The following is a 22,579-nucleotide window of genomic DNA, read 5'->3' as shown; positions in this document are numbered from 1 at the left end:
AATTTATGAACTCAACTGGCAGCAGTGAAAGTTTGTTGAGTTGTTTTGGGACTTTTTTCCCCTCCTTTTTTTTTTCTCCTTTTTAAAGGCAAACCTTGTATCAAGCACTAGAGCAAAGTTAAAAAGTGTCAATTTTCAGATGGGGTTTTAGATTTGCTTTTCCTTAGCTCAAAAATTTAGGAAGAGTAAAAATAGTAGTTAAGCTGCAGATTATTTTATTTTAATAACAGTCACAATTTATTGTTGGCATTTTGCCACACCAGGCTTTTGGAAATTTGGCATAATGCTGGCAACATGAGTGTGCTGCAGGCAGAGCACTTTAGGTGTTTAGGTTCCCACAGCTGCCCGGTGGTCTGTGCTGGCTGTCAAAATCCTGCTTTGAGGAAGGAAGTGATGGTTTTGGTGGGGAAGGCCATGTCAGCACGGAGCAAAGCCATACCAAGGTCCTGCAGTCCAAAGATCAGGCAGCAAAAGAATATGAATGCAAATCCTGTGGCTTGCCTGTTCACCCTGTGTCTGCCTCTCCCCGGGGAAGGAGGATGTTTTAAAACAAAGGGTGGAAAGACCTCTAGAGCATTTCCCAATTGTGTTTTGTCTCAGACAGCCACAGTGCACTTCTTAAAGAATCAAGGAAGGCAAAAGGGTGTTCCCAATGTGGCTGGGTGTCTGGAGGGCTTTGCAGCAGGGTCCTCACATGCTGAGGATCAGCTGCAGGTACTGAATGCAGTTGTCGGCGCTGCGTTTTGCAGTAAAGTTGTCATAAGGAGAGAGCAGAGGGAGGGGCTGATCTCTCAGCCTTCTTGTTTAAACAAGCACTTGTCTGGTTCATGTTGGTGTTGTGTTTGTCTTCTAAAATACAGTTGCAATCTCTTAAATAAAGTAGAAGCCACATGTAGCTGGTTGGTAGCCTGTCACAACTGAGTATAGCTGGAACCTGAATGTGCCAGCAAGAATGATTTTTCCATCCACACAGGAGAGCAAGGGCAGTATTAAAATGCAGAGTAATCTAATGTTTGGAGCAAAATGCAATAGTGTACTGCTTATTTAAATCTATATGTACCTCAGTATTGAACATACAGTCACATACTTTTGGCATTGCAATTCAAGTAAATTTATTTGGCAATATTATCAGAATATCTATCAGGACAGTAGCTTTTCTTCATGGGCATTTTTTGCTTGTTTTTATGCTAACCTCACATGTGCAAGGGGGTACCTTCAGAAGGTATACTGGCGTAGTGGTTTGCCATTTCAGCTGTGTTTGCTGTATCTTCACTAACATTTATGAACAAAGACAGTTGACCTTTGCAGAGTGAATGTCTAGATGCATCTGTAATTAGAGAATTAATACTGCTATGTCTCATTAGGTTAGCTAAGGTTGTAGAGTTCAGTTGAGTGCCTGGTGGTGATTTGAATGCTGCTACAATAAATAAAATTCAGAACCACACCAAGGTAATTTTTGAGAGACTTAGTTGATTCACTGCAGGGGAGGGGCTTGGAACAAAATAATATTTACGTGGTATGTGCTCCCTAGGGATGGAGAAGCAGTAGTGCTCAGAGAGCTGAATTCTTCATCAGATTTGCTGTACATCCAATGCACAAACTCTTACAAAAGAACAAATATCTCTTATAATTTTTTGGCTTTTTTTCCTCTGCTTTCCCCTTAAAATGTTTGCTTCAGAAATTTGGAGCCTAGTGTGTCAGCAAGAAATTGGTTTCAGAGTGTGACTCTGACACTCCATGCAAGCAGTCCTCTGAGTCCTCTTCCTTCTTGTGCTGGCAAGATATCAAAGATCTGTTGTAGCTTTTGCCATTTTAAAGCTGAGTGGAGACTGGAACACTGCAGAGAAGAGGTGGGTAGAGAAGGGTCCCCCAATGCAGTAAGTAAATCCCTGCTGCTCAGTAGGGGAGTGAAGGGAATGGCTGCCACAGCAGGAATGCTGCAAATTCACAGTAACCTGGAGAAGCCCACCTGTGGGACTGGCTGTCCACCTGAGCACTGAGGGAGGTGCCAGGTAATGCCAGCTGTGATAGCAGCTTGGACAGCTCTGTGGGAATCAGGGATGACTCTTTCAATGAAGCCTGCAAGCAGACTTAATTTCTAAATAAAAGCAGAGAAGTGAAAGATTTAGTGATGAACCACTCACTTCTTGTGCCTACCCTAATTTTATCTGTTGTCTGTAGGCAGAATTAAATCATTTGAGCAGGAATGTGTTCTTTTTTTATTTTATGAAAAAAAATGAAAAAAAGTGTTTTCTTTTAGATTTTCATGTGTGGATTTCCCTGCTTGCTGGGCTGCTGTTGCAAAGACACATGCTTCTTGCTGCAGCTTGACTGACTGGCAGTGCTGATGCATGAAGACAAAGACCTTGATAATTTCAATTCTTTTAGTGTTCTAACACAAAGGATGGCATTATCCCTTATGAAGAGATCTGGAAACAGATAAAGGTTGTTAACATTGAATTAATAGATGTAGTGCAAATAAACAGGATGTAATAAAAGACAGAATGTCCAAAGCCATAATGATAGCTCTTTTTTCTTTATTTTCTTTTTCTTTTTGTAGCACTGGGGAGGGAGGAGAGGAAAGAAACACCATCCAAGCCTCCTTTTGCCATCAAACCCTCTTGAATAAAGAATGACTGGAGGAGCTGCTCTGCAGCAGACAGTGTTAGTTTTTGTGCATTAGCATGAATTTAGATTCCAAGACTTATTTGTAGGACTCAGCATTTTTGTAATAGCTACGTTCAAAGAGGAAAGAAAGCAAAAGAATTTAGATATTTACCCACTTAGGCCTGAGCAGGCACTTCTTTCTCCCAGATAGAAACCTAAAGCCATATCTCAGTACCAATGTATCAGTATTACAAGTTGAGAACCCTTAGGGCTGAAAGTTTCTGCAGGTATTGTTTCTGTTTTAATAACAGGAAGCCTTACTGTGAGGAAAATAGGGTAGAGATTATAAAACTGATTGTCTACTGAATGAGAGTTCAGATTCTAGAATTGGTGCAAGGAAGTAAGAGTTGCTTGCAAGTCAGATGCTGCTTTATGGTGCCATGTGAAATGTAGATGAGAACTGGGTCTGTAGTGGGCCTAATCCAAGCACCACAGCTGTTAGGAACTAGGAGGAATTGCTGAAGTTTAAAATAAGTAAGAAAGTATATGTAGGTGTCTTGATCCCCTGTGTAGGAACAGATAGCAGGTGTAATGATCTGATAGTGCACATTATAGAAAGTTACAAAGAAGTCATTCCCTGTCTTCAACCTGTTTATTACCTGTGCCCATGGATATCTTCTCTCTCTGTTGTTACAATTTCAGAGTCCAGAAAATCACTTGCTGCTCCCTGGAGTCCTTAGAAGGCTATTTCCTGTATAGATCAGACCATTAAGGTAGGAGGGTTCCTGCTATCCTTCCTTGCTTACGCAACACTGAATCGATGCAAAAGCAATTAGAAGATACTGTGTCACTTTTTAGTCTTTTTTTTTTTTTTTCTTGTCAAGAAATTCTTCACAGGGTGAAATTTCACAGAGCTGGCCTTCCAAGCTGAGGATGAGAATTGGTTTTATTCTGCAGGTGCTTACTAGCATGGGTTACACCATTTCCCTGGAATTTAGAGTTGAAGCCTCCCTCCAGGAACAGGCCCTGAATTAGCAGGGCATTCTGGAGTGTCTTCTGGCATCCACCCTGTTGTTCCTCCAAAACAGGCAGAGTACCCCCCATGGTGCAGCTCCCTTCCCTCTGCAGCTTTTTGAGATCTTGAGGATCTCTTGAGTGTGAATCACTAGAGGCTAGGGCTCTGGAGCTTTTTTACATACTTGCCTTTCATCACCTCTGTTTTTGCTGATCTCCCTGTGAATAACTGTTAATACTTGCTTCATCTTACTCTTTTAGGCAGTGGTTCTGTAATGCTGAGCTCCAGCAAAAGCACAGTTTTCTGCAGTGCAGTTCCTGTGTTCCCTCACCACACACGTGGCCATGCCCTCACTGTTACACACAGGCTGCTGTGCATTTTACATTAGATCACTGAGCTGGTTTCATGAAAAACTGGGAGGTGGGACATGTCATTTGGAAGCTGGGTTGGTTAAGGAGCCTGCCCACAGCCAGTCGTGACAACCTGTGACTCAGCTAAACTGTGAGGGAACTCAGGAGGGGTGACTGGATGCTCCTTGAGCTGATACTGTTTGATGCTGCTGCTCTTTCCTCAAACCAGCGGTGCTGGAAAACTTATCTGAAACTCTGGGTTTGTTCACAGCTACCTCTGCACTTCTGTAGAATGTTGGGGGAACCTGATCATGGTTTTATTAAAGCCATCACAGCAACAGAACACAATCTCTCTTCAGGCTCAGAAGGTGGCAGAATCTCCATTTATGTTCTTTGCAAGTTCATTAAATTTAACCACATGGCTAGGATTTCAACTCTGTGTTGAAATCACCTAAATTTTGTAGATAGGGGTTCTTTCAACCCTGGCTGGCTTTCATTTTAGAGGTGTCTGCTTCTCTAAGATGTCTTAAAGGTGCAGGGATGGCTTCCAGTTTTAAACAGAAGGAAAAGATTTAATTTATTTTTAAGGCTCAGAAGGAGAAATCCAAAGGTTAGGAGTTGGATTGTATGTGTGATGTTGCTTGGTATGTGTATCTGCTCTTTATTTTTGCATTTCCTTTTCTCTGCTTCTCCAGGTGTCACCTTGACATGAGTATATTCAAACTTGGCACTAAGGAGTATAAGAAACTTGCTTGTAGGAGTGGAGAAAAGAAACTGCAGCATTCGGTGTGTGTGTCAAAATGCCTTGTAAAAGCTCTTTAGAGAGTGAAAATTCAGTTCTGTGAAATGTTTCTCATATGCACTTGGTACACAAATGAAAAACGACACCTCTGCACACTCTGCAAGCACAAGATGTCCAGATTATAGTGCAGTTAACAGGAGTAAAGAGAATGGTTATATCTAATTAGTAGCACAGGATAGGTGAGAAGGCTTTTGAAATGTCCTGCTCAGAAGTGGCATTAATCCAGTAATATCCAAGCAGTAAACCCTGTAATGCTTTTCTAAATGGCCTGGTAGTCCTGAGGGTATTTAGGCTTTATTGTTGTACATGTAATTTAATGAACTTTTAAAGAGACCTCTAGGCAGCAGCCCAAACTGAGAAGGGCAGAGGGGAAAATGCTGATAGACAGTCCTACTGAGCTAGAACACAGTGGCTGTGAAGGGAAAGCTGCTGAATGGGCTGATGGCTGAAAGAAGTAAAGCAACTGCACTTGGACTTGCTAATGGGCTTTTTGTCTAAATTGGAGCCATCTCTTTCTCTAGGAAGTTATTTGTGTTGGAAATCAGGCCATAGCCAGGCTGGAGCAGGAAGGAAGAGGCGGATAGTTAGAGATCTCAAAAGGGTGTGCTCTGGGTGCAGAACAACAGCTGTGGAAGAAGTAGGTTGGCTGTGAGGGCATTGAACTCAACAAGAAAGCTTCCTCAATCCTTGCACTGCTGAAAATTTGATGTCATGCTGGAGCCTTTGGAGAAGAGCTGGGGGAGCCTGGAGGGTGGTCACGATGGTGAGGCTTGCTGCCCATTCAGCTGAGGAGCCAGCAGCCCTCCTGAGGCCATTTGTACCCTCCTGCAGCCTCTCTCTGCTTCACAAAAATGCAAAAATGTGCACTTGGCAGAGGAGTACTTGTCATTCTTTTCCTGTTCCCAGCCTGGAAAAGAAGAGAAGTATCTTACCTTCTGTTCAGTGGTTCTTGAGCACTTCCCCAGCATTTCATAAGAGTTTTACAGGCCTTGCCTGCCATGTTACCCATGTTACTGTGTCTGCTTTGCTGAAAGGGATGTTGAAGCAGCAAGGAAGTGTAAGGTTTTTTGTTTGTTTTTTTTTCCAGTGATGCAAACTGCCTATATTGGAGACAATAAAGAAACCAAAATATGCAACTTCCTTCCTGTGACCTTTAAATCATGTGCTTCCCTATATTGAGAGGTGACTGTGGCACCATTTGTGCCTTAGCTTGGCAGTTGGGTGGAAAAGCAACCTCATTTTCTTGGGCTGATTCATAGGTCCCTAATGACAGGTTACCTGTTAATACTTGTTCTCAGCAATTACCCTGCAGTTGTGTTGTGACTGGAACCTGACAGCCAAGATGAGTGAGAAGAGTTCCCTTGAGCAGCAATGATACATTTTGTTTGCCTGTTGGAAAAAAGTTCCCCCACAGTTGTTGTAGTCCTTTTCTGAGGTGAAAACATCAGAGGTGATTGCTCTTTGCTTGTATGATGTTGTGATGCATTTGACAATGCTTTACATAGCATCAGTTTTGTTGCTGCTCTGTCATTACAGTGATTATTACTACAGAGCATCAAGTATCAAGCTGGGATCACGGGTGTATTGTGTAGGAACCACATAAATGTACAGTAAAGAGAGAGTCTCTGTCACAGAGTGCTAGTGGTGTCTCAGCTCGTGGCAGAGAAGAAAAGGCACAGAAGCTCAGTTGCAGAGTCTGATACAGAGCAGCTCTTCAAATGGAAGGGACACATTTCTTGTGTACAAGGTTACCAGATCAGGAAAGATGAGCTCTTACCTCCCTTCTGCAGATTAGTGCCTTTAAAATAAGCTGCCCTTCCATGTGACAGAAAGAAATTCAAGCAGCTATATACTCAGAGGTCCCTTACTGACCCTGATGAGGTCAGAAATTCGTGTCGTATTTCTGAAGCACAGAGTCAGTGTGAAAGTCCTTAATGTTTTAAACCTCACTGAACTTTTAAGGATTTGCATTGCACCTGAAAGTCTCTTCTCCCAGCAGCTGGGAGCGGGGGTAAGTGGGAGGGTTATTCTCCTTAACAAAAGAATCCTCTGTTCACAAGTACTGCAAACAAGTAGGGAAAAAAATTGTTGTTCCCCATCCAGAAGCGAGTGAGTGAGATCTCTCTTCATCTCAGATTCCAAATATCCTCACAGCCACTCAAGCTCCTGGCTTCAGGCCACTCAGGTCCTGAGGTTCAGTATTCCTCAATCTAGGAGGTGAGAGAGCTGGGAGGTAGTGAAAGTCTCGTGATGGCTTCACATCCTTCGGCTGGAGAAAATGCTAAGAGTAGCCTTTGCCACCATCATTGAGCTTGGATTCATGTAGGTGCCAATTTAAAACAGAATGATGCTGGCTCTCTGATGTTCTTCTCTCCTCTTCCTTTACAGCTCCTCTATGACAACCCAAAGGCCCGTCAGGAAGTAGAATACCATTGGCGAGCATCAGGATGTCCCCACATTGTCCATGTCCTGGATGTTTATGAGAATATCCATCATGGGAAGAGATGCCTCCTCATTGTCATGGAATGGTATGGACCAGCAGCAGCTCCCTACCATTGCTCTTTAAGGGAGCAGAGGGTGTGGGAGAGTGTGTTGGGTTAGGTGAGAGTTAGGTGAGCTTTCTCAGCAGCACCATTTTGGTTGCATAGCAAACCTTTTGTTGTCTTTATGGAACTGGAGGAGAAATGATAGCAGCCTCAGCCATCTTGTATGATGGAAGAATGAGGAACCTTAACCAGAAAATATTTGCTTGTATTGCATAACAATTGTCTGCATTAATGCATTGACTAATTAGTGCAATCTTGAAAGATATATCCCTACAAATATAATACACTTTGATTGTGATTGGCTCCCAGCTTTAGATGTAATATCATCTTATATGATCCTTTTTGCTGTTATTTTAACTCTAACTTTGCCTATTCTCTTCTTGATCTGTAATACCACATGTATTGTCTTCTTCACTGAGGACAGATTAATAATCCATTTCAATATCTCTGCTTCCTTTTTTTTTATTCACCTCTGTCCCCTACATAAACCAAGATTTACTGTCAGCCTTCCACTGCCAGAGTCTCTGACTTCCCACCCATGTGTAGCATGTTCCTTGTGACAGGGTATATTAAACTGAAAGCATCAAAACTCCTTGGTCTTGTTTTCTTTTCTTTTATTTCCCTGTGATACTGGCTCTGGGCATTGCTTGAAATGAGTGTGATGTTTGGGAAGCACTGACATAGCAGGCCTGTAATATTTTCTTGCCACAGTTCTGTGCAATTATATGAATGCACAGTCTGGTGTTAATCTGATCTTTTCTGCTCATATAAGGTGGGGGGTTTTTTATGTTCTTTGTTTCAGCATGGAGGGAGGAGAACTGTTTAGCAGGATCCAGGAGAGAGGAGATCAAGCTTTCACTGAGAGAGGTAAGAAAACCCACTAGTTTAGGTTTTGTGAAAGGTTGCTTCTTCTTTCCTTGGTCACTTAATTAGATTTATTTCCTGTAATTTTTTAATTATTATTTTTTAATTTTTTCTGTCCAACTCTGTATTAAGCAGTTATTTTTCCAGGTTCCTGAAAATCAGGAATTAGAATTTACCAAGTTCAGGCACAAAGTGAAAGGTTTAGAAGAAAATTCTTCGTACAAAGCTGCTCAGCTTCTTCATTTCTGAGCCACTGCAGCCACTGTTACTCTAGTCCCTGGTCTTCTGCCAGACCACCTCTTGCATCAACACAGCTCCTACTGTGATTTCTCTTCTGGCTGTCCCTCAAGCAGCACATTGTGCACAGCTATACTGTTAGGTGATGAATATGATGAGCAAATCACATTTGATGAAACATCTCTTACTCAAGGGTTTTAAAGTGCTACTTGAAATGAAGTGTTATTAGCCAACTGTAAACAAGCCTGCTCATCTATAATAAGGGCTATGTGCAACTTTAAAGACCTGCTGAGTCAGTGGCAGAGCTTGCAATAGAAAGTTGTTGCCATTTTTATTGTCTTTGCTGTTTATTGTTTGCAGAATACCATGGGTGTGCTTGACTCTGGTTCTCCTTTCCCATTCACAACAGACAAAAGGTTGTTTCTGCTCAGAAGTAAAAATGTTAGTTTTGGAGCTAGCATCCTGACAAGATAATTAGAAGAGCAGAAATTTACACCTGAGCTTGTAAATTACTGTGATTGTTTTGCAGGTCTGGTAGAGAGGGCAGGCCTTTTATGATCCTATGTTTCCTGTCCTGGGATCAGTCCTTTAAGTGGTATGAGACTTCTGTAGGGAAAAATGGGCATTTTCAGGAACTCAATTTGTTCTTCTCTAAAATACAAGTTTCCAAGGGAGAAACTGGTTCTGTGATCATCAGTGATCCCACTCTGCTAAACTGTGATTTTTCTACTTTAAATACCATTGTATAGCATCCTAAATACTTAGAAATCATCTGGGAATGTTAAACAAAAAACCTATGTTCTTTCCTGAGATAAATTAGCCCTGTTTCACTGGATTCCCCAGGTCCACTGGCTTCTTTTGTAGAGCCACAACTTCCCATTAGGACCCATGGCTTTTGGCCTGAGCCAGGAAGGTTTTCCCCAAGGAAGATGAGTGTTTCTGCCTTCTGATTGTCCTTGCCCAAGACTGTGTAATTTCAGTCTCAAACCATGTGAAAAAGGGGTCTAGGTTACAGTACAATAATTTCTGCTTTCTCTCTCACTACTGCAGCTGAGGTTTCTACCTGTGCAGAAAACTGAGGATCAGGTTAAAGTTGCTGATGCTGTTTCCCTGTCAGTGGAGATGTAATATAATGCTTCCATGGTACACTGGGAATGTCAGTCCTCCCTGCCTGGAGACCTCTCCCTGTGTAACCGAACTCTTCCCGACTTTAAGAGTACTGCTGCTGCAGAGCAGCTCACCAACCACTAGAATTTCCCACTAGGGTTTTATATTAAACTTTAGAAACATATTTTTTCAAAGGTGGCAGTTTGGACTTTGCAGAACAGAACTGCTGATTTTGTTTCTTCTGAGGAAAAATTTCTAAAGACAGCAAGGAATGAAGATGTGACCTATCCTAAAATTACTATATTGTTATGCTGCTTTATTTTTAGAAGATCTGTTAGATTCTTCTATTACCCCTGAACTAGAAGCTGAAAGTTAAACTTCTGTCAAGGACAGCCAAGGACACATCCTGGACAATCCAGGGATATGTCCTGGTTGGTGCATCTTTCTCCAGTCTTGCATGTTGTACCAGCTCTGCTCTTGCTGTTTTTCTGGTGAGCAAATTAAAGCACAAATTTAGAAGCTCATGAAAATCAGGAGTCTCAACTGTTCAGTTGCAATGCCTGCTCAGGAGGAGGGCTGAGCAGCTGGGGAATCGGGGGGTACAGTTGCCTGCAAAACCAAAACACAGCTGTTAGGGCTAATTTTAGTTTTTCTAGTCTTGATGCTGGCCCTATATTCTAGCAAGCTTTTTGTAAGTCATAAGCATCCCCAAGCATGTCCCTGAGTTACAGTGGGAATGATAATGTGACCTTTCTCTAAAATTGTATTTGTAGAGGCTTCTGAGATAATGAGAGACATCGGAACAGCCATCCAGTATCTGCATTCAATGAACATTGCCCATAGAGATGTCAAGGTGAGGCCTGGAGGTGTGTGGGCAGGGAGAAAAGAGCAAAAGGCAGAAAAATAAATGGGCAGTGGTGGTTTAAATAGAACTAGGAGTGCAATTAGGTGGTCAAAGTGTTCCTGTGCCTCTGCTGGTGTGCAAATAATTTGCAACTAGTCAAAGGTCAGACTATTCATGTGTGCTAATACCTTCCAGTTGTGTACAGAATGCAAAAGAATCTGGTGTTAGTAAGGTGGTTAATTAAACAGGTTCTGCCAACTTGCAGTCCAGTTGATTAACAAGGAAATAACACTGCATGAAGTGGGCTTGTACTAGGTACTATACCTCTATGCAAAGTCCTTGCCAGTTATTAGTTGTATTCAGAATCATACTTGTCTGAAAAAACCCACTCCAAATCCTCAAATAAAAACAATAAAAACCCCTTAGAAGCAGAAGAAACTGCATATCTAAGAGGAATAATGCCAATTCCATGCATCCAACCCATTTTAATAGTATATATAAATATTTGGGAAAATTGGAAGATCTCAGTTACTGCCATGTGGAAGGATGCATTTCATTAGCTGAAATTTGTAACCAGATCTAGTTGCAGGGTTTGTAGTACTGTAATTTGTTTTCATTCTGTAAGGTGCAGAGCATAAGCAAAGTCAGGATAGCTGCACCAAAGCACTTGTGGTGCAGTGATACAGCAGTGTGGTGGAACATGCTGGAGAGCAGGTCACAGGATCACAGCCTGAGGCATCTTACTGACTCCACAGTTCTGAGTTTGAGAGATTTCTACAGGTAGTTTTTTGTGTCTAGCTGGAGGGAGACCTGCCATAGCTTAGTGTCACTGAGGGGTATGTTAGGGAGGGTTCTTTAGGTAGGAACGACTTAACACTGCAGAGACTAACAAGCTGTTCCCTTCTGTGGAGCTGTATGCCATTGCCTGTTGCCAGCACAGAAACTGAAGTGCTTAGCCCCAAGCATCCCCTACACACACTCGGTGAACCAACACAGAAATAGTTCAAATTGTATAGTGGATTAAGGGTTGGACTTCATCTTAGAGGTCCTTTCCAACCCAGATGATTCTGTCATTCCGTGTAGTAGATCCTAAATCCTATTTTCTTTCAAGTCCTTCCTTCTTCCGTATGTCCCTAAACAGATGAGGAAGGGCAGAGCTTCTTCATGACTGAGAAACTGGAAAACAAGTTCAAACAATTGCAGATTCTGGAGCTGTGCCATTGTTCCTGTTCTTATGCCCAAGAGCTTGTACTTCCCTCTGTACTTCTCCTGGTTTTGGAGATCCTTTATGGAGTGTGGAGCAAGACTGGAATGAATTCAGGTTTCAGGAGACAGGGGAAGAGGGGAGCAGGCAGGGGAGTGTGTCTGTGCCAGTTAATGCTGATGGAATTAGAGAGAGCTCAAAGAGAGTTTGGCTGATGACTTCTCTTGTCTTCCACCTCAGCTACTTGAGTGTACTACACAGTGCTCTCAGATCAACAGAACAATCCTAGTAAGTGTGGGGAACTAGAGAGGGGGTCAGGAAGCCAGACTTGATGCCTGATGGACCTGATGAGAGTCTTTTGACTTGCTTTTCTAAATGCCATGTTGAGAAGGTGTTGATCTTTAGCCTGAGCAAAAACGTTACATGTTGGGAGGGAACTTTCTGCATGGTATAGTGGGGATGTGAGAGAAGTAAGAAGACCCAGATGCAGGTGATGGTGCAGGCAAGCGAGAATGGTTTATCAGAGATGTTTCAGCTCCATTGTCCACTTTATCCTTTCTCTTGGTGATCTTTCAGCCTGAAAACTTGCTTTACACATCTAAAGAGAAGGATACTGTTCTCAAACTCACAGACTTCGGCTTTGCCAAAGAAACCACTGTACAAAATGCACTGCAGACCCCCTGTTACACTCCTTATTATGTGGGTAAGTTATCCAAGGTGTATTTCTTTTGTGTTTCAGTCTGACATCTCCTTGTAGAGGGGCCTGTGAACTGCAGGAATGGATGGGAAATCTTCTATTGTGGATGCAATGCCAGAAGATAACCTGCAGAATTTGAACTGCCATCCAACCCAAACCTAGTCTGGTTCCAGTACAGTTCAGGCTCCTGCTTTCTTTCTTGTTTGCAGAGGAAACAGCTTTAACAGGGGATGCAACTGAGAACCAAGGAGCCAGAACACATTACTTCTGATTACATTTGAAGTAATCGTGGTGTCTTCTCCAAGTGATGCAATAAAAGCCAACACTTGAGCTTCATAATTATTTGGGTGTTTCCTTGCAAAACTTCCCTTCATTTAATGCGAGAACAGCCTCAAACTGTAAAGCTTCTTAAAGCTGGCAAATGGAAGAATTAGTAACAAAAGACCAATCTGACTTAATCAGAGCTGAATTTTTGCCTGCATTTTGTCCAAAGACAGAGCACTTTGTAATGAATAACACAGCAGACTGTCCTTTGTGCACTCGTTTTAGTGTACATCCTTTTGTCATTCCCCATATGGTATGATTGTGAGGCAGTCTGGGCTTGGAATTTCTTTGGAGGAAAAGGCTTAATTTTTTTTTTATAATTCTCTTCTTCACTGTTAAGTTTTTTTATTTTTTTTTTTTTAGATTGAAAGGTGTTATGCATTGTTAGCAGGGAATTGAGGTTGCATTTGGTCATCCTTTAAGGTCTCTTCTAATCCCTAACTTTCTGTGATTTTATGAATTCCTGTAGCAATATTTTTTCTAATGCTTTCTTCTATATCTTTATAAGATAGGAATAGTGATAAAATCTCAAGGAATTTACACATATATGGTTTTATGCATATAGTTTTATGCAGGCTGACATTTTCCTCCTCAACACCATTTTGTAAACCAGCATGATAGTTCATGTTTAGGGAATCATTTTCCTTACAGAAATCAAGCTTCCTGCCAGTTCACTTGCCTCAGAGGGAAAAAAAAATCCCTCTGAATGTATCTCTCTATAATTTTGTTACTTAATGAAAAAATTTAATGCACTGGAGGCCAAAGAAAAATACTTGCTCTGTAGTTGCTGGAGCTAAACACTCTACCTAGGTGCTGTTCAGAATTTTATCACAAGTCAAGTAGGTTCTTTCTATTCTGATTTTGGGAACATATGCTCCTGCCTCTTTCACTGCAGTGTCTCCCTGTACACATTTAGTGATAGCTCCTTCTGCTTTTCTGTGATCTTGGTACTCTCTTGAGCAGAGAGATACTATGGTAAGAGTAGGGCATTTTGCCAACTCCCTTCCTTTCTAAAGTCATGTCAGATGTGCTTAGGAACTTGTCAATAGAAGACACTAACCAGTTCCTGTAGTGAGCTGCATTTTTTAATGCCTCTGATATTTGCTGTTGAGGTATGATGTAACTTACAAGGCAATGGAGGTGAAAGGAAATGGCTGCTGCTCTATTAATGTCTGCTTTTAACCTTTTTCAGCCCCAGAAGTCCTTGGTCCTGAGAAATATGACAAATCATGTGACATGTGGTCATTGGGTGTCATCACATATATTCTGTAAGTATTTGGAAGGAGGCTTGATGAACAGAAAAAAGACATCATATTAAATCTGCAGTAATAAGTAATTAGTCACTAGGATCATGTAATGTGCAGAAGAATATAAGCTTGTATGAGACTTCTTAAGAGATGATGAAAGGACTTTCCTAGTTATAAGGGTTCTCTTGTACCCTCTTACAGCCTGTGTGGATTCCCTCCATTCTACTCAAACACTGGTCAAGCCATTTCTCCAGGGATGAAGAGAAGAATTCGGATGGGACAATATGGATTTCCCAATCCAGAGTGGGCAGAAGTATCAGAAGAAGGTAACAATGCTCAGGGCTACTGATGAGTGTATGCATGGTGTGCAGCGGTAGAGTTCTTACAAGAGACTGCTTGAACTGGAATTCAAATGCTAGCCAGCAGCCTAAGTACTACAGAAAGTAAATGACTACTGAAAACTTTCTTTCAAAGTGCTATTGAGTGCTGAGATTAAACCCTCTGGAAACAAAAGCTTTTAATCCAGAGAAAGGAGACTGCCAAGACAGCTGCAATGCAAGTGGAGTTGGAAGAAAGGCACACTCTCTTAAGAACTCATTCAGACTTTGTCCTCCTTGAAGATACAGTTAGCAAGGATGGCAAGTTTTCATGGTAGCTTTTTGTGATGTGGCAACTTGCCAGCAAGTACTTAAATCAAGGTCAACACTTTGTTTTGTATAAGTCATTGACCAAATTCTGCTGCTGCTTAGCTGTGACCAGAGTGGGCTCAAACCAATGTCCTGAAAGTGGATGGGTTTGATTCCTTCTTATTCTGACAGTCTCATAAGTTCAAAGTTTCACCTGCTCAACATATTTGAGGGAAAGGTCAGCAAGCTCTGGACACATCTTTTTTTCTAAGAAGCCCTTTCTTTTGCTGTTGCTGGCATCCTGATACTGTCTGCTTTTTAGCAATAACAAATTAACTTTGGATAATACTGTGTTCTGTAGCACGTTAACCCCTCATTAGATATCATGGTTGCGTGTGCAGCATGGACTAGTAAACATTAATAAGTTTTATCTACAGTCTTCTGTTTTAATATTTTGTTTGCCTTGGGTCTTGTACATAGCACAGCAGTTATAAAAATGCTAGGGGAGCTTGGTGAGAGAACATGCATTTGGAAAAGGTGTAGGATTCCTGAATGCTTGCCTCGGTGAAGATAGGTGTCATCTACCTTCAGATAGTTTAGGCTGATCAGGTACCTTCAGCAGACTGCTTCTTTTTGCTCTCCTTGAAAATGTTCTTGTCATGGTTTTATTTATCTAGTCATTCCTTCATTGCATCATCTAATGAAGGCTTCCTCTAAAATCCCCACCAGCTTCCTGTAATCATCTGACAGAGCTCTGTGCTCCTCTTCTTTTTTTATCCTTGTACATTTTAAATTCCAGGTGATCTCTTCTGTAAAACTCCTTTGCATCCCCTCAACAAACTGAAGTCTCAACTTGTACCTCTAACAGCTTCTTACACACATTCAATATTTCTAACAGGCAACTTCTGAATAAATGTTTTTCTAGGTTTCCCCAAGGAAGTTCTGTTTAAGTCTTTCTAAATAATGTCCCTTGGGTGCAGTGTTTCCTGTCTGCCCACAGTAATGAAACTTATGTTACTTAGTACTTACTCTTGCTTTGGCAGATAGTGTTCAGAGACAGCTGCTTCAAAACCCTGTTTGTGCAATCCATTTCTTTGACTCTTGTCCTTCTAGTGGCATCTTCATTGTTAAAGAAAAGCTTATTATATTTTTCTTTTGCTTCCCCACAGCTTGTGCTAGTTTGTCTTCTATCATGTCTCAAAACATCAGCTTATGCATTCATTCAGCCCATAATGCCAAGCTTGTTGCCATCTTGCACACAGGCATTGTAGCAACTTTCTGTTTCTACATTCCTCTTTTACTCAAGTTCTTACTCTCCAAATGGTTGGTTTGTGTGTAGGTAGCACAGCTGGTATCCCCAAACTTTTTTCTTTCCTTCTTACTTCTTTTTTTGGATGTTTTTCATGTTCTGCCTCTTTAACATAATAATGAGCTACCTCACTGTACGTGGCTTCTTAACATGGTGACAGCAGTAGGTATTTTGAGTTCTGCAGAACTGTCTTTCTTCATTCACTGTACCTTTGGGAATAGCAGTACACTACAACATGCCATGTTGGTCCTGTTTTTCAGCCAAGCAGCTGATTCGCCACTTACTGAAGACTGACCCAACAGAGAGGATGACAGTTTCTCAGTTTATGAATCACCCTTGGATTAATGTGAGTTTCCTATCTCTTTTTCCAAGGAAGCAAGGTGAATTCTTATGTGCAGGACTTACCTGTAGCTCCACATAGCACAGCAAGAGAAGGTTGATTACTGTTAATAACATAACTAATGTACTGTGCCCTCCAAAGAGGGTTATCTGCCTTGCAGAACTGCAATTCTTGGTGTTACCAGAGGACACACAAAGAGAGACACCCACGATAACATCCTTGGAACTGAATATATCTATATTCTGTGAGCAGGCACTCACTGCTGACTCTGCAGCATATGCATGTGTTACTCTCTTTAAAAATATAAAAATAAACTGTATGTAGTTACTTCATCAGTGCAGGATTTAAAGAGAGCTATTATTAGTGGTCTTGGGCACCATTGTGCATAGCTGTGTTGGTGTGGACACAGTCCTTTGCTTAGTGGGAATTCTTATCCTTGGCAAAGTTTGGAAATGTGTGGGAGAGGAGCAAGGGTCTCACCTTAGTGCCCTGTCAGAGATTGCCAGACAGGATGATGGCACACAGACCTGTTAATGGGCCCAGTTCAGGTTTCATTCTATGACTTGGCTGAATTTACTTTTCCTTAAAAAAATACTTATGGGGGAAAAATTAGAAAGTACTTAAATGGTACAATATTGATTATTTCAAACATAAGACAAGAATCCCAAATCCCAGGAGCTAGCAGGCTGAGTTTCAGGGTATCATCCCTGCTCTGTAGGTGTCACTCAAAGTAATAGATTGTGCTTCTCACATTCGTGCCTGAAAGGACACCAGTGTTGTCTCTAACTGCCTAAAAATCATCAGCCAGGAACAGAATCACTTGAGCTGTAGGATGCCCCGTTCTCCCACAGTGCTTTCTCTGCCTATACTGATCCTCAGAGGCAAGGGGAGAAACAGGCATGACTAATAGTCAGCATTTCTGTACTGCCTGTTTGAAGATCTGAAAGACCTTAGAATCATAGAAATGTAGCTAATGAAAGAGATTTAGAGCTGTGAAAGCTTAGAAATTAAGATTACAAACACAACTGGAACAGAACCTAGACAATGTTTCCAAGTGTTTTTAAACCAAATAAAAATGTAATCACTCTTCAGAATAAATACCTCCAGCTTTTGGAGACCCAAGAGAGAGGTGTTCCTGAAGTCAGCAGGCAATGAATTTCACAGAATGAGTGCAAAATAGCTAAGGATGCTACCACCTACAGCCACACGTGTTACTGGAAATATGCATATAACCAATTAATAAGGAGGGGAATAGAGATGAGGTCTATAGACTGCTTCAACAAAGAGCTGTGCTAGAATACCCTTTCTGGAGGAATGCTCTAGGAGCTGCAGATTTTTTCTGCTGAATTTATTGTTCCCATGAGGTAGAGGGAGGGAAAGACCAACAGGGTGAATGTTTATGTTCTTCATTTTATTTTCCTAAATCCCTAAATGGGAACATGCATGGGGAGATGCCACACACAAACAGTGGAAGAGGGGTTAGTGGAAGAGGGGTTTTGTCTCTCCTCTTTTTTCTTTTTTTTTTTTTTTTTGTAATTGGCTGAATTGCCAATTGTCTGAATTGTATTGTTGTGGGCTATGCAAAAAATGTCATCTTAGATGGAGCCCATAATTGTTAAGTTAGTTTATAGCTCAGATTTCCTGAATGAGAAGTAGCTGAGAGCAGATAGAAGGGAACCTTCAACACCTGCCTGGGAGCCATTACCCACCTCCCACCTGTACTTGATAAAACTATGACTTGGCCAGTTAGGGTCCTTTCCCAGAGGATGCAGGAGTCATGATTTCTGTTTCCACTTCAGTGACTACTGCAGCTCTGCTGTTAGCTCAGTGAAGTATAAGCACTGCTTCCAATGTAATGGTTATTTTACAAGGACACATAAATGGATCTCCTTTGACTTGTTGGCATTCGGCTCCGTCTGGTGAAGGTGCCACAGCAGCAGGCAACAAGTTTGGGTAGAAAGCATAAGGAGGATAGAATATCCAAGTGAAAGCATAGTTTGAGCAAGAATAGTTGGCAAGAAATACCATGATTCTTGCTCAGTTTAGCTTCCTGCTTTAGAACTTGTAGCTTATTCTAATTTAAAGTATCTATTGATCTCTCATGGCAGGTAAGCATAGAGCTTAGTTTTATGTGGAATGGCATCACAAGTGATGCACTGTCTTCTGAACTGTGCCTTACTCTGAAAAAATTGTATAATTTTCACTTTAGGGCACACTTTTGATCTGACAAACTTGATCCACTAGTGTTTATGTGCAAGAATGTCCAACAAATCCTGGATGATAAAGGTCAATTTAACCATTTGAGAACATTGACTAATGAATAGTGAAATGACAGTAAAAATCTGAAATGTACATAAAAAATCATCCAACATAGGATTGTTGGTTGGACTGGTAGGTACCAGAGTGAAAGAAACTTAGCATTGATCTCTCCTTTTGTTCTTTGAACATACTGTCCTGTGGGGCTATACTCCTTTTCTACCTCACACAGAATGTAGATTGTGGAGTGATTGGAAGCATGAATGATGAGGGCACCAAAGTTTTCTGCCTTCCAAATGCACAGGAGAGCAGGCAGTCACTTCTCAAATGTGAATTTACAGAACACTTATTTTGGTATTTCTCCCTTTTCTCAGAGATCAATGGCTGTACCACCAACTCCACTTCACACTGCACGGGTCCTACAAGAGGATAAAGACCATTGGGATGAAGTTAAAGTGAGTCAATCATAGTTCAGATTTCTTGAAATCAAGTCTGATAAGAGCTGAAATGGGCTGACTTCTCTGACTTTGCTTATTTCCTTGGAGATGATGGCTACCTTGTATGTGACCATGTTAAACAAAGGAAGCATAAACAGTCCTGGTTGAAGCAGTAGTCTGTATGATAACTGTTTCAAAAAGTAACAATAATAATAGTACTATTTGAGCTTCATCTGCCACCTTTCAGCTGTGTCAGATATCAGCAAAGATGATGGTTAGGATCAAAGTTAGTAATGATGCTACCTGTTGAGACACTGTATGTAACCACAGAGGGAGCCTCAACTTCATTTTAGTGAAGTGAAGAATATGATGAAAATGAAGGGAGTCAGGCTGGGAGGGTTGAGCTTCATTTTGATTTTCTACCCTGTTCTCTTGTTGTAAAACAACATTAAGTTACCTTAGCCTTGTCTTGTCGTGACATTTGGTGGGGGGAGATAAAAATGTATCTGTCTTTCCCTTAACCTAACCAGGTGCCTCACCTACTCTTTGTACTGATGACAGTTGACTGCTTCCTGCAAAGAGAAACTATAGGGCAGAATAAAGTTGTTTGCAAGCTTTAAATCTTTCCTGCTGGCCTTTATCAGGTTGGCATGCTTTTACAATGATTTCTGAATTTTGTTCATCTCCAGTGCTTGGCACTTTGATAATTGCAACATTTCTGTCGCTTTTTTTTTACTGATTATTAGTTTTATTGAAATTACTGAATCATAATCTCAGCTATTGAACTATGCAATAGTAAAATTTCATAGGACCTAGACAACATTTGCCTCCTGAGTCAATAGATCAGATGGATATTTTCACTTAGTATTCTTCATTTCCATGTTTCTGAGAACTTACATTTGTGCTTTGTATAGGTCCCAGAGGTATTCCCCTGGGCCACCAGCATTCCTATGGTGTTTAATCATTTTTCCTCTCCTAAACTAAATGCTTAGACATTCATTCACTTAAGCAGATTTATACTCACTGCCTTATTAAAAATTGATAATTTGCCTGCACTTAAATATTTAATTCAAACTAAGAAAATATATGAACGTGAAGCACAAACTTTTAGACTTTGTGTGGGCTCTTTAAACCTACTTTGGGAACAGAGCAAGGAAAGCAACTTTCTGGCTGGCTATGATGTGAGAAGCCCAGGCCCAATAGCTGGTGAAGACCCAGACCCAGTAAGAAATGCTGGGCATAGGGACAGGGCAGAATTTAGGCCAGTGGAGTGTTTGCTCCTGTATGAAACACTGAGAATAGTTCCTCCTGGATGAGTCCATGAGCAGAATGAACCCTTTAGTCCAGTGCAGCAGAAAGGGTTCGGCTATTTCTGGCAGTAGTGTAGCAGTGTACATTCATCTCCTGGCTGTGAGGTGGGGTGGCTTTTCACTCTCTGCCTCAGGGATTTCAATAAATTGCTTCCTTGGTTTCAGGAGGAGATGACCAGTGCTTTGGCTACCATGAGAGTGGACTATGATCAGGTGAAAATTAAAGACTTGAAAACATCCAACAACCGCCTCCTGAACAAGCGCCGTAAGAAGCAAAAGCAGGCAGGCACTTCTTCTGCAGCCCCAGGGTGCAATAACCAATGAGAAGAGAAGCCAAGGACCTGTGGGTGGAGGGTAAAAGTTAAAAGGAACAATTTAAAATCAGTATGATCAACTTACCACAAAGGCAATGAGACCATGAAGAAGCTATCCTGCAAAGAGGGAGCAGTGTGAGAGATTGCATTTTTATAACTTGAATCAGGGCTTTGCTTTTAAAGGCTGAGGGATCTGATATGATTCTGCTGCATATTGCTAGGGAAGGTACAGTAACACCACAGTGCTGCGGGTTTTTGTTTTGGTTTTAACTGTATCAGAAGAGGGGAGAAGAGAGGAGGCAGTCTCAGCATACTGGTGTTCTGAGGCTTTAACAAGTATGTACAAGAGTAATGTCTGCTACTGCTTATGAACTTGGGAATAGAGAAAATGCCAAATGTTCTGCTTAGAGTGTTTCAGTAGTTCAAACATGAGCACTGAGAAAGCAGAAAATGTCCACTGCTCTTTATATGAGTAGCACAGGTGCAGTTTGATTTTTGGATGCATCTGTACAGCATTTCATATTACAATTGGTAAGAATAGCCATTAGTTCAAAACTTACCTCCTATAGTTACAGGACATCACCTAAACAGTAAACAGCTATTCCTGTTACAGGAAAAAGTATCTATACATTTCCTTTTTCATGAAGTCTTCACATAGTCTCATGTGAAGATTTGAGTTTGCCAGGGATTCTCATTTGGTAACATGTAAGTTTTCTGACCTGTAAGCATTATGTTGTGTCTATGCCACTAGATCTCCCTCTTGCAATGTTTTTAATTTAAGTGGTACTTTATGTGAAGAGTTTTAATAAGGATTTAATTAGTTGAAAGTATCCTGCAGAGAATATTGCTGTTCCTCTTGGATCCACAGCCTCTAGGGCATGCACCTGGACATGCAATTATGTGCAAGAGACTGCTCTAGAAGAGAGAGTTCTGAAATTAGTGACGAAGTGGCGGGTGCGTGTTCTCTGAATGGACCCTGGTGTCTGCCAGCATCCTTTTTGGTAATTATCTCCAGGTCTGTGCCTTGGATGTGCTGATCATAGCTAATTTCAGGGTGCTGGGGTTGCTTTGTTTTCCAGGGTCAGGGAGGGACGAGATGCTGCTTTATTGCCTGCGTTTCACCAGTGTTTCTGGATCCAAAGATTTTTGCCACCTAAGGGAGATTACATACCAGTATATCCACCAAGTGTTTTTTTCCTGTTCTAAATTTTGTTTTATGGGATCCCAGCTTTGATTTGATTTGATGATTTGTTTTACTTTGTGATCAAAATATTTCCTCTTGCTGTGTTTTGGTGTTTTGTTTGTTTTTCTTTTCTTTTTTAGTTGAGGAGAAGCAAGTATTTGTGAAAGTATTATCAGAGTCTAGGATGAAAATCACATGCTTCCAGTGATATACTGTACTGTACAGTGATGTACTGTACCTTTCCACTACTTCGTGGTAGGCACACAGAGTACTGGTGTGTTAATGGGCTCAGAAGAATGTTGAAAGACAAAAAAGGAAAATGAAGCTCCAGAGGGGATCTGAATTGTCAAATCTGACTGGCATAGATCTTGTTACCTCCAGCAAAGATCAGCTCGAGGCTTTGCACCTTGTCTGGGGAGCCTCGTTCCCATCTTCAAAGTGTTGGACAAGACCTCTGTTCATTTCTGTGAACTGGTTCTAGGGTTTTATAAACTGATTTTAATAAATTGTGTTACAACATTCCTTCCTCCTGTGATCCCTGGTTTTGCTGAGATGTTGCAGAGTTTGGTGTGCTTTGCAAGGTACCTCTGTGTTGAAGGTGATGGGAAAGAGGAGAAGGAAAGTGTTCAGTAATGTCCATACTCAGAGACTACATATTTGAAATATAAATCCCTGCAAGGATGTATTTTTAAATCATTTTTTGTTTATATAGGCATCTCTATTATAACAGCATATCCTGAATATAAAATAGATATTTTATCATATTACTTCTATTATTATAAAGATAATATTCACTAGCAGTAAATGATAATACAATGAATGAAGAGTTGTGACGTGTTCAGGGTGCAGCAGTTGGGATTGGAATCACAGCCAAGTTTTTGTCCCTTTATCCAGCATTTTTCAGGGTGCCATGTACATCACTCCTACCTTCCCTGTCCTCCATCAGGGTGATACATGCTC

The 22,579-nt window shown here is 41.2% G+C and overlaps 1 protein-coding gene across 2 annotated transcripts in view; it reads left to right on the top strand.

Moving 5' to 3' along the window:
* Positions 1-22,132, top strand: part of MAPKAPK3 (MAPK activated protein kinase 3) — a 46,250-nt gene extending 24,118 nt beyond the window's left edge. Inside the window, exons 3-11 of one of the 2 annotated variants that reach the window (XM_030458127.1) lie at positions 7,163-7,302; positions 8,123-8,187; positions 10,302-10,381; positions 12,153-12,279; positions 13,790-13,865; positions 14,046-14,170; positions 16,040-16,125; positions 18,750-18,830; positions 20,288-22,132. In XM_030458127.1, coding sequence (XP_030313987.1) covers positions 7,163-7,302; positions 8,123-8,187; positions 10,302-10,381; positions 12,153-12,279; positions 13,790-13,865; positions 14,046-14,170; positions 16,040-16,125; positions 18,750-18,830; positions 20,288-20,446 — 939 coding nt within the window. In that variant the 3' untranslated portion in view covers positions 20,447-22,132. The remainder of the gene's footprint in view (positions 1-7,162; positions 7,303-8,122; positions 8,188-10,301; positions 10,382-12,152; positions 12,280-13,789; positions 13,866-14,045; positions 14,171-16,039; positions 16,126-18,749; positions 18,831-20,287) is intronic. The other variant, XM_030458128.1, reaches the window with a different exon arrangement.
* Positions 22,133-22,579: the final 447 nt, after the last annotated feature.

Source organism: Calypte anna, chromosome 12, assembly GCF_003957555.1.
Source record: "Calypte anna isolate BGI_N300 chromosome 12, bCalAnn1_v1.p, whole genome shotgun sequence".
NCBI classification, from domain to species: Eukaryota; Metazoa; Chordata; class Aves; order Apodiformes; family Trochilidae; genus Calypte; species Calypte anna.
The sequence above is the reverse complement of the archived record's forward strand: the minus strand, read 5'-3'. Positions and strand labels throughout refer to the sequence as shown.